Source organism: Amblyomma maculatum, chromosome 9 (genome assembly GCF_055883805.1).
Source record: "Amblyomma maculatum isolate TAMU_Amacu chromosome 9, ASM5588380v1, whole genome shotgun sequence".
In the NCBI taxonomy this organism is placed as follows: Eukaryota; Metazoa; Arthropoda; class Arachnida; order Ixodida; family Ixodidae; genus Amblyomma; species Amblyomma maculatum.
Window position 1 is genome coordinate 14,731,649 of NC_139352.1, and position 12,058 is coordinate 14,743,706.

General features: G+C 46.4%; 1 protein-coding gene across 5 annotated transcripts in view; it reads right to left on the bottom strand.

Annotated features, from left to right (window-relative positions):
* Positions 1 to 12,058, bottom strand: part of mahj (LisH and WD40 domain-containing protein mahjong) — a 75,795-nt gene that overhangs the window by 41,008 nt on the left and 22,729 nt on the right. For all 5 annotated transcript variants that reach the window (XM_084578234.1, XM_084578235.1, XM_084578232.1 and 2 more), the window contains exons 9-12: positions 10,557 to 10,715; positions 7,684 to 7,724; positions 5,000 to 5,413; positions 1,748 to 2,131 (exon numbers count right to left, since the gene is read on the bottom strand). In XM_084578234.1, coding sequence (XP_084434360.1) covers positions 1,748 to 2,131; positions 5,000 to 5,413; positions 7,684 to 7,724; positions 10,557 to 10,715 — 998 coding nt within the window. The remainder of the gene's footprint in view (positions 1 to 1,747; positions 2,132 to 4,999; positions 5,414 to 7,683; positions 7,725 to 10,556; positions 10,716 to 12,058) is intronic.

The following is a 12,058-nucleotide window of genomic DNA, read 5'->3' on the forward strand; positions in this document are numbered from 1 at the left end:
TTTTCAAGTGTCTCTTATAACAGAGTGCCTCTTGTAGCCATGTCTCTTGTAACGAGATTTTACTGTATATCGAACTATTTCGCGATCCCCTTCGAGTTCAATATATCCGTGTTCAACTTTACCGGTTATAGCAATGACATTTCCATGGCACTTCAATATTGTTATAAGTGGGTTTGACGGTAGATACCAAATTCGTTTGCCTGTTTCTTTTTTGTTACTGATTTGTTAAGAGATTACTGTACATAAAACAGCACATGGTCCTCGCCTTAAATTTATTCCTGCACCTGTCATGGCTTCAACAACTCAGCCCCTGCCGTAGTGGTGCAGTGGTTACAGCGCTCTACTATGTCCCCAAGGATGCGAGATCGAATCCTGGTCACGGCGACAGCTTTTCGATGGAGGCGAAAAGCAAGCCCTCCACTACGGCGTTTCTCATAGCTCGAGTCGCTTCGGGACGTTAAACCCCATTAACAAAGCCAAACCGCGATCTTCGTTCCCAGATTGCTCATATCCAGTCACCGAATAGACCACTGTTCATCCAGAAATTTTCTTCCTCACGTATGATTCCTGGAGGAAATGGTGCACTAGGCAGCATCTTGCGCTTGATTACATACGAGCACAGTTTCGTCCCGTCAGCCAAAGTACGTAACATCATTGTGCAGCGCAGCTTGGCATTTCTGCTTGTCAGCACACTGATATGGAACCCTTTTTTTTCCATAGTTATGTCCATCGGCATCTCATAGTAAACTGGGGTCTGATCGGCATTTTCTGCCTGAAACCGCAAATAGCTGCACTTCTTCCAAAGTCAGATGACATATCGTTGAAGGCGCAACAATTTTTTCTCGTAAGCATCCAGAAGTCGCCCCCATCGCATCAAAATCTATGTCATGTCATAAAGCGTTGAAGCCACAGCTTCATTTCCCGCGTCAGCTCAGGGCTTCCATATAAGCCATCTGTGTCAAAACAGCGTAGCCACAACTCTTCTCCTCCACACTGAATTTGGCAAGCTGAGTCTTCGGACCACGAAATGCTTGCCTGTCCCAGTTCGTTGCTTTTAACTCATTTTCTTCCTCCATTCACAAATGCACCAATTGTCGACGTCATGCCATTTTGCTGCAGCTTCAGTTGCAGATTTCTTTGGCATTGGCTATTATCCTTAGCTTCTCTTTCGCTGTGAAAGATTGCCGCTGAGTCGCACTCATGGCGCCAAAACAAAGCAGGCTAACAGTGCTAACTTGGTCGACTGGGTGTTGAAATAGCACCTGACAAAAGGCCCAAACAACTGCTAGCTGAGCAAAGCATGACCATTGGCGTGGAGAATAAACGGACTACGCTATGAATGTGGATTTGGCTATGCCTTTTGTTGGTTCCTCATCGGCTTGACATGCGTCGATGACGATGGGGATGGCAGACTACATGGGGAGCCTGCGAAGTGCCATGTAGCCCCCCCTCTGGAAAAAATTCGCAGATAATCCACTACTCCCCTTTTTAAACGTATTGTTTCAAATTTTGGTGCGGGTTATACATGAGTAAATGTGATACACTTGAATTGTGAAATAAACAAGAACAATGCCTGTCATTTTTTTTTTTTAATTTCCATTTTTTGTTTCACTGACGAAATATCCGAATGCCTTTTCTTCCCACTTTCATATTCGATTCATATTCGAAAATTTCAATATTTGCACATCATGCACTTTTTACATGTAAATAAATGAAAGTTGAGAACAAGGTAGAACCATGCACACACCTCATGCCAGCGGCCGATCGCACCTGCCCCGAGGGGAGCGCCACGTTCTGACAGAGGGCCACTTGGGCCCGAGGCACCACTGCGCAGACGGCCAGCACATCGAGGGCAGCACGCACTGTGTCTGCCTTGCCCGAGTGGTTCCAGTCATAGGCGAGTGCCACTGTCTGCAGCAGCAGCGAGATCCCACCCAGCCGCACCAACTCATCCACTGGCGCCCAGCGGGCACGCGCAGGCAGCAGCTCTAGCAGGGTCCACATATTCTCAGAGACTGCCTCGGCTGTGAACCGCGCCGCCCGGCACCGGTGACCACTCGGTGTCGAGGGTCCCACCGCCACTGTTGTTGTCGTCGCGGCCCCGGACGATGATGACCATGGCTCATGACTCCTGCGGAGCAGGTCAACAATCTAGCGCATCCAAAGAATTGCGGTGCAGCCTGCCACCGAGGTAAGGTACCAGCATGAAATGCTCTCCAAGACCACCATATCAGATTCTGTGATGGGTCAAATTTGCGGTGTGCTCCCATTAAAGAACACTTGCCAAAATGTGTCATGAGATTATGGTGGAGATGAAAACACCTTGACTCATACAGTACAGATCGAGCACTACAATATCAAAGAAAAGAGGCTTTAAAATTTTAATTTGACATTGAAAATCGCATAAAAACAACTGAGGCGCCATCTAGCAAAGAAATCCTATACTTTCACTGTAGTACTCTAATACCCCAGTCAAGCATGCAAGTTAAAGTGCACTTCCGCAGAGTGCACTTCGCAGCTAAAGAGACTTTACACTACGCAGTGCTAAACGGGAAAGCGAAGTTAGCGAAGTGCACTCGCATAAGCACTCGGTACGAAACTAGCAACTGTAAAACATGTTTTAAAAAAGAAATTGGAACCTCCAAGCGCAAAGTTCAGGGAACTGCTTTTTAAAGTAGTAAAACATTTAAAAAATGCTTAAAATTTGACACCGGGCCATGATTCATAGACCCCTTATCAACGAACACCACGAACAATAACAACCACCCCTTAACTGAAAATGACGTAGCCGCAGTGGCGCACCACTCATAATGTGGAAGTTGAGTACGCGGTTACATCACGTTTTTGTTATTTGATATTTTGTCCGTCGCTATTATAAAACATTTCATCAAATTAAAATATGTACAAAACACGTAAAGTCAACTTGTATACATATCTTATTACATATACATTTGTGTCGAAGAAATTTCTGCCGGCGAGGCTACGCGCTCAGCCCTTGAAGTCTGTTTTGTGAACGCACTCCGACCTGAGTGCATACTTTGGCAAGTGCACTTATGTTACGCTGTTTAGCAGCGGTAGAGTGCACTTTTCGCAAGTGACACTCGCCGTAAGTGCACTTTATTTTGCGCGCTTGACAGGGGTATAAGTGACATGTCAGCAAAATATCGCTAATTTTCGTAAGTGCACACTTCTAGGAGTGTTTTTCATAATTGATTACAATTTGCACTCTCTCCACTACATCCTTAAGAAAAAAACCACCCCTCCTTTTGCACTGCTTGAGGCATGCTTTCCGGTTTTGCCACTAGATGGCCCCACAGTGTTTGGAATTCCGTAAATTAAGCGATGATAGTGCCCACTAAAACTTTCATCGATGAGGCATGCGTTATTGTGCTGTAAAAGCCTTGAGTGCGAAACTGAAAAGGATGTTACTCTAAGCAAAAATGTCCAATTACTGTCTGGCAAATTAAATTTATATTTGTTTTCAGTACGTCTTTTTTGTCGACCACTAGTTGTCATTGTGGTAGCTGCTCATGGTTTCCAGCATCCAACTGCATAAAAACGGGAGCATGCACTGATCGAAAAATTTTTGGTAAATATTTTCTACACTGTTTCTACCAAAACCGTTATGGAATCAAACATTTTAGACATCAATCTTTCCATTGCACCGGAAAAATTTTGACACCTAAATTCCAGTGTTCTGTCCCTTTAAGACAAACCCTGTCTTTTAAGACGAATTCTAAGATGAACATTCTGAGAACATTTTCCAGATTCCTTCAAGGAGCAACTGTGAGGTAATGATAATAAAAAAAATGGCTGGTGGTGGAGGGAAGCGAAAGCTTTATGTACATGGCTAGGCTCACTGCCGAGCTTGCATTAAACACAATGTGTGTTTCTCCTAACGTAAAGCCCGTTCTTCATCGGTCTCTTTAGCCCGCTGCCTCTTCAGGGCCTTATTCCGAAGTGCCTACTTCACGTTCAAACACTCTATTGTAGCAGATAGGTAGACGCTTGGGGCATGTTGGTTACATTACCGGTGCAGCGCATTTACGGCTGTGTCTCCTCTTGTCCTCATAGTAAATCAATGAAACAATAATGTAGCAGGGTGTTTGTCCTGCCCCATCTCGTGCAGTGTTGTAACCTAGGCAGGAGCCCGGGGGCTCCTATATATACATGTATCGCCCCTTTGGCACCTTCTACTTCCACGTCACACTGATGTCACCTCACGTGACCATGACAGTGGTCACGGGCCACTTCGTGGCTTACGTGACTATGCGACTACGTGGCTTAACACAGAAGTATGACTCTTAAATATTGTGACCTTGAACTTTACAGAGGTCACGTGCCACTTGGTGGCCTAGGTGACCATACCCCAAAGTCACATGGCAACCACCAGGCTTAACAGAGAAGTTTGAGCTCTAAATATCCTTCCTGACGGCAGGTCACATCACTTTGACAGTGGTCACGACCAATTGGTAGTCTACGTGACTATGCCTTTGACCTCTAAGTCTCCCTCAAGGTGAAAAGCGTGCATAATCGATAGCTTGATCTACCTACCGCAGTTAAGCTTAATTCCGCTTCAATAAAAAGCACAAACTCCGTCATTCTCCTTAAATGGGCTGACAATAATCCACACACAAAAAACTGAAAAACTGCAAGCTGAGCTCCGAGGAGAAGACCAGTCTGAAACGAACGTTTTCAGCAATGAGACTAGAGCTGAGCACGCCTTTTACAACATGCTTCATCAAATAACATATCAGGTCCCCAGTACTGTCACTACATTTTATTGGTGTAGTTAGGAGAATGGACACGTCAGAGTGACAGCGTGACCCCTTGTGCCAGCCAAAGATACTCGCAGAGAAATGCGACAAATTTCTGCAACTTGGAAAAGAACCCAGTCTGAATTATTTTTACCATGGCTTTTATACTGAGATTCTCGGTCCCTAAGAAGTTACCTTGCCCCCTGCACAACAACCTCCAGGTGCAAGCTGTCTGAACTAACCTCGACACAGATGGGGTTGTCATGGAGGCCGACTGAGAGGGTGGCGGGGAGGTGGATGAGCCACTGGCGTTGACACTGCTGCAGCTGGCTGTGGTGGCATTGCGGGCGTGCGATCGCCGTAGGTGGTCGGCTCGGTGTGCCAGGTGCGCCTCAAAGTAGCGCTTGAGTGCCACACATACGTGGCGCGCTGTCTGCCGGCTGGCAAACACCTGGTCATCCGAGGGCGATGCAGAGTCGTTGCTGTTGCCCCGGACAAAGACGTCGAGCGTGCTCATGACATTGAGCAGCTTGCGTAGGCCATCCTGCTGGTCAAAGAGCTCCAGCAGCGAGCGGAAGGGAAAGGCCAGTCCAAAGAACATGGTGGCGTGACAACGGCTGGAGTCGTGCGACCGCTCCAGAAGCCACAGGGCGTACCTGCATTTGTGTGCTGGGTTTGCCGGGCTTGCTCATGGTTAAGCACTTGACATACAGTAGTAAAGCGACAGCATTAGAGCCTTAAAATCCCGGAGCTGTGACAATGCGATTCCTTGACTGGTTGTCACAGGCCATGACATCATCCCACCATAAACTACAAAGTGCCGAGAAAAAAAGCGGTCTGCTGCCCTTTTGCTGGCAAGCCAGGTGCACTGTCTCTACACCACTGAGTAGCGTTAGTTCATTGCGAAAGGCCCTATGCGACTGCCCGATACCTCAGAGAGGACAGCAACCCCACATCACCTTAGAGAACAGTGAAGTGAAGCTAAGACAGATTACTAATGAACACTACAACTTCACACTAAGTAGTATATAAGTAGCCCGACTAGTTAGGGGTACTACAGTCAAGTTTCATTACTAAAAACACCATATTAACAAATTTTTTAAATTAATAAATTTTATTTGAAATTGCCAACTGATTTCCAATATTTTCAAAGTAAAAATAATTCAGAACTATGAATTTCAATATAATGCATATTTCAAAACAACGTACATAGGTAATAAATTTTCTCTTCACAATTAATGAATGTCAGCATTACGAATTCGGCAAAAATTTACAGAGTCTGTACTCTCGTGTGAAACTATCATCATAGCTATCATAATCACCATATTAGTGCCAACACCTTGTGCCACCACAAGACTCTGGTTTAATAAGCAGCAGACAGCAGGCCTAAAAACGTTGGGCCTAGCCACTTGTCTTTGTCTAGTTGTTGCGTGTCGTTCGCAGTAGGTCATTTGTGCCGTTCGAGTGTGTGGGCAGGAATTTTTGTTGTGGATTATTTTATTGCAAAGTTCGTGCAAGATCCGACAATTAATGAAGCCAGCGATGGCGGCAAAAGGGAGCTAAAGGAGTTTTCACTGCAGGAAGAAGTAGCCGTATTGCAAGAAATGATGCAGGGAAAAAGCAAATTAGCCTCTGTGAATAGCTTGGCATTGCCCTATCGATTGTCGCAATCATTTTGAAAGACCGAGAGAAGATTGTCAAACTTCACTGAACAATAAAGATGGGGGCCGTATCGAGCTCTGTGTTTTACTGCCTGAACACGTTTCTACTGTTGAGATGTGCCAATTTGATACCTAGGTTTTACTTATTCACTACAATGATATTTCAAAATAACAAATGAATGATTTTAGGACCACTAGCTGTCCCCCCGCGATTACTTATATCCAAGGTGTCAAACCAAAATTTTTCCGTGTTCGGTTCGGGTTCAATTTCGGCTCTGGAGACACATGCCATTCCAGCTTGAACCCCTGCCCGAATCGGTTAAAAGAAGTTCAGAAAAAAAAAAAAAAAAAAAAGTTTCTGGTGTATTTCTTACTCCATTATTTTAATACAGAATTTTCATTCCTGTTCCAGTATAAAAAAAATACGAAAAATTCATATGGTAGTCCGTCTATTGTTTTTTTCATCAAATGTGATGGGCTGCAATTGGTTGTACAGACGTCAGCAAAATGTTTATAATGAGTGACCGTTAATACGAGCAGGAGGGGGGGAAGATGATAGTTACTTTCATTGGCACATAACCAAATAAAGCTGTCACGCGGCGAAAGTTGAAAGAAAATAATGTTTCCTGCTGTGCTTTTCAGGTACACAAAATTTCACATGAACTTTAGAGCGAAGCCTCTTACTACTATGTACATGTAACAATAATGTTTTGTCCAGTTCCCACTAAAAGCTTCTGAAATCAGATCAAGATCTAACCAAGCACACACCCCAGCACTAACAGTCGCACCCGGATATATCGAACTCGAAGGGGAGGGCGAAATAGTTTGGTATATCAATAATTCGATATACAGAAATCGGCGTGAGATGCCACTTGCGATCGTGAAAAATGATAGTGTACTTGTCGCCTAATCAACCCACCCGCATAATGAGCCTAAACTGCCATTTCTTAACGTTCGCGGCCGCCATATCTTACGCTACACTGCGCGTACAGCACAACAATAAGAATGCACTGCTCCTAAGGAGTGAACATAGACACTCCTATGCAACACTGCTCAGTTGTGCTTGAACTCGTGTGCTGCTGGCTAAATCAGAGTGGTAATTTCCAATTCATGGCTATACAATCCATCACACATTCCTAGCGATCAGTGCCAGAGCAGCCACTGAGGCAGAAGTCTGCGGACTGCGACCACTGGATCAGCGGCACTGATATACCATAGCGGAACCTGCATTCAAGCATGTGTGAAACCAACAAGGAATAACTTACGCCACCAAGTCAGATAGGACAGCCTGGGGCAGCATGCAAACCTGCAAGGAAAACGGCAAGCCAACCATGACATTATGCATGATTTAGAACAGAAAGGCAATTTTGTGCTCTACACCTGATCTTTATACAGTCGAACCTCGATATATCGAACAGCGCGGTGATTGCAAAATAGTTCGATATAGCCGGAATTCGATATACAAAATCACGTAGAAAACGCGTCAAAAACTAGTACAAATCAATCAATGAACCAATCGTGGCACAGTGGCGCAATAAATACTCACTTGAAGTTTCAAACAAAGTATTTATTCCTTTGGCTTAAAGTAATGTAGCAGCGTAGCTTGCTTCAAATTGGCAACCGCGTGCTTAACCACGGCGTCCTCAACGTAGTCTAAACGGTCCACAAGCGATAGTCCAGCGCCTTCTATTGCGCCGCAGTAGCGGCGTACAAGGTCCAAAGCAGCTACAGCCTCAGTTGCAGTCGGGAGCGGGGCAGCGCTTACGGGATCAACCTCGGCAGCGTCTTCGTTTGGCCGCTCAGCAGTAACTTCCGCCGCAATCTCTACATCTGTCAACTCCGCCACTGTTCCGGTGCTGTCATCACCGCCAACGAAGTCATCAATGCAAATGCTGTGTGGCTCAGCACCGACAAAGCACTCCAACTGGCTCCAGGTTTCTTCGAGCTGGCATTCTTCCTCTGTGCCGTCGTCCAACGCTGATTCTTCAGTTGCTTGCTCGGAAGCTTCTTCAATGCGGCTTACAAAACCCGCATACCGAAAGCAGTGAACTACTGTCGACTGCTTGACGCTGTCCCACGAGGCTTTCAGCATTTGAATGGCACCCAAAAGGTCTATCTTTAGCTCTTGGCCCATCCACAGCTTGAGAAGCAAAATGTCGATCAGCCGCCGTTTATAAATGGATTTGAAAGCGTGAATAATGCCCTGGTCCAATGGTTGCAGCTTCGACGTCGTGTTCGGCGGCAAAAACTTAATTTCAATGTTGCTCAGCTGGACATCAGTGTGGTGTGCTGTGCAATTGTCAACGATGAGGCAAACCGTCCGGCCTTGACGCGCCAGCTCAGAGTCCCATGCCTTCAACCATTTTTGGAATATCTCCCGAGTCATCCACGATTTCTTGTTCCATGCGTATGTCACCGGAACACTGGGGCAGTTGCGCATGCATCCCGGGGTTTGGAACTTGCCTATGACAAGTGGCCGCAGCTTCGTGCTGCCGTCCATATTCGCAGCCAACAGAACTGTAATACGAGCCTTGCCTTGCTTGCCGCCGTGGCACTTGTCTTCGCGCGTGTCGAGTGTTTGTCGCGGAAGCATTTGCCAGAACAGGCCCGTCTCGTCAGCATTGAATATCTGATTGGGCTCATACTTGACAAGAATCTTAGGCCACTCTTCTTCAAGCCACTTCTTGATCTCGCCTTCATTGGCGTCCTCACTTTCCCCTCGAGACTGTCTTCCCGACAACGTTAAAGCGGGCCTTAAAACGCTGCAGCCAACCGCTGCTGGCATTGAAGTTCTCAGCACCGAGAATGAACGCAAAGTTCTTGGCCTTCTGTTGTATCATCGGTCCCGATACAGGAATATTCCGGGCCCTTGCGTTGATGAACCATTTGTGCAGCGCCTTCTCAACGTCTTCAAAGGCAGCTTTGCGCACCCGCCGCGCGCCTGAGTGCTGGTTTTGTTCCGCCTTGGCCTTTATGTCACTCTTGTTTTTCAGCAGAGTGCTCAAAGTGCTCCTCGGTATGCTGAAAGCTTCAGCGACGCTCGACTTTTTTTCACCATTTTCAACGCGGCGGATCACTTCCAATTTCGCAGCAAATGTCAGGGTCGTCCGCTTCTTCGCGTTTGCAGCTATCACAACACCGACCACGCCGTGACAGGCCTAGGCCACCTAGGCTGCCTAGGCCACACACGATAACGACTGGCGCAGCACAAGTGGCGGCGCCAAGACGCAGTTAGTCGTTGACAAACTAAATCAGGCTAGCCACCCTAGCCCGGCCAAGCCGCCGCGTGCATACGCCGCTACGTTCAAATGGCGCCCTCGGCGCGACCGATGTATGCAGCGATCGTGCACAGCAGTCGGGAACGCCCATCGCTCCGCCGCTATCTTCGAGGGCGTTGAGGGAAAGCTCGCCTCCTGTCAACAGAGTGCACATGGTTTGGGGTGGCGGAGTTCGATTTATCCATTTGGCAACCGACGTCGTTCGAAATAAAAAATTAAAAATGCATGCGATTTTCCGCGTGATATAGAAAGTGTTCGATATAATCAATAATGCGATATATCCGTGTTCGATATATCGAGGTTCGACTGTATCTCAGTCCCAAGTAATCAGTATTTTTTTTTTCTTTTGCCATTGTTGAATACAAAGTTTTACATAACAAATGCCATTTTAGTCGCTTAAGCTAAGAAGAAGCTTGGCCTTAGAAGGAGTATGGCATAGATGGTGAAAAGAGCCACATTTATTTCAACATTTGGGGTTTCTTGAACATGCAACATCAGTATAGATGCACTCTTTTGCCTTTTGCAGCTTCTCCCAAACGCACACCCCTGGAAAAGCCGAGCGCCAGGCCGGGGGACGCTTGTACCCATTTTTACCGGCGGGTGTCCGGCGGTGGGTTTCGAACTAACCACCTCCCGCAGCCGAGACGGGTGCTCTAACCACTAGGCCACGGCTAAATCTAGCCCCCCATAATAAAATGTCGTTAGCACTCGGCATACGGGCAACATGACAAGAGCCAAGCATCCTCAATGAATCAGCGACTGAGCAGAGCAAATCTTGTGAAATATCCCATAGCTAAAGTAAAGAGAGAGAGGCATCCAAACACAGTGAGAAGGATGCTGAAAAAACTGCTCCTCCTCACCCGCTCCATGGCATCCTCCGAGTAGGCCAAGTAGTATAGGCAGATGGAGACGCCTGTGGCTGCCACTGAGGGCCGATGCACCTCCAGCAGCCGCTGTAGGCCCCCCACAGCGATGAACTCCAGGGCAAATTTCTTGTGGCACAGCAGGGCAGCCAGGTACTGCACCCCAACTCTTTAATATATTACCAGTTGGGAAACTTCCCATAGGGCTCGTAGATCAAAAGACGGCAGTTCTGATTGGTCAAAATTCAGGTTTTACAAATAGTGGTGGTGCCTGCAGCACCTGCACCAGTGCCAATGTCTATAGAAAATACATGGTAAATTTCTCAAGCTCTAGTGTGTCTAAATGCGGTCCAATTTCCATAGGGTTTGTGGCAGCGTTTTCTTCTTTAGAGAATAGAAATGTTGTGGGCAGATTTTATTTCTAAAGTTTCAGTGTTTTTAAATTCAGAGATAAATACACCTAAAAATTGAGTTTTTAGGTATGTCGGTCTTCCTTGCCATCTCGTAAAAGAACTAGGCTAAATATCCAAAATTTCGTCCACAATGTTTCCTTCATTTTTCTATCTTGATTGTTAACCCACAATTTTTATCCGTATCAAACCTATTATTAGTGTTTTACAGGTTCTGAAAGTTTTGTATGCATTTTTTGTGGGGATTCGAAATTTGCCCCAAATTTAACTATTTGAGTCAAGGTTCCATTTGGTGTCAAACTGTTTTGACTATACGGCGCTATGCCACCAACCTCTTACTTGTCAGTGTTCAAAACGGGCATGTTTTTCTCAGAACCAAAGAAGTCAAACTTGACTTCTTTGGTGCAGTATCGTGGCGATGATGATGGCAAACTAGGAGATCCATGCTAGAAAGACACGTGCACGAACACTGCTTGCACGCCTGCCACAAAACATGTGGACCCTCAGAATGGACTGCTCCACCGAGGCAGAGAGGACGCGAGTTGAGCCCTCAAAGCTCTCCCTCAGGACGGCCTGCCTAGCAGCGCCTTACGCTTTCCGTCCTCCTCCGTGTGAGGAAGCGCTCCGTCCTTCCCAAGTCTCCGTGGCATGCAAGCTTCCCTGGCACACTCGACCAACATATTGGTTCCACGCGCTCTGTCCAGACGTCTTTTTCTTATTGTCGCTGCATCGACATTGTCGGAGTCTCCGTGTACGCGCGCGCGTTTTTGGTCACCGCGTTTCCGCGTTTTTTTTACTTTCAGTGACCATATTTGATTGTTATTACTGATAATAGAACACATGGCAAACCTGACAGCAGCGGCTGCCCATTGTTATATCCATATATCGTTAAACCTGGTATTGCTATAAGTGGGTTTGACTGTACCACTCTTGGTGCTTCTGTAACCATCGGCGCTGAGCCAATTCTGACCATAAGGAGTCCCTCCTTTCAGCATGTAGCGCGATACGAACATCTTGTCCTCGTCTTCCTCATATATATATTTTTTTTTTTGCACACCATCCAAACCGAGAATTATGAAGCATAGAAAA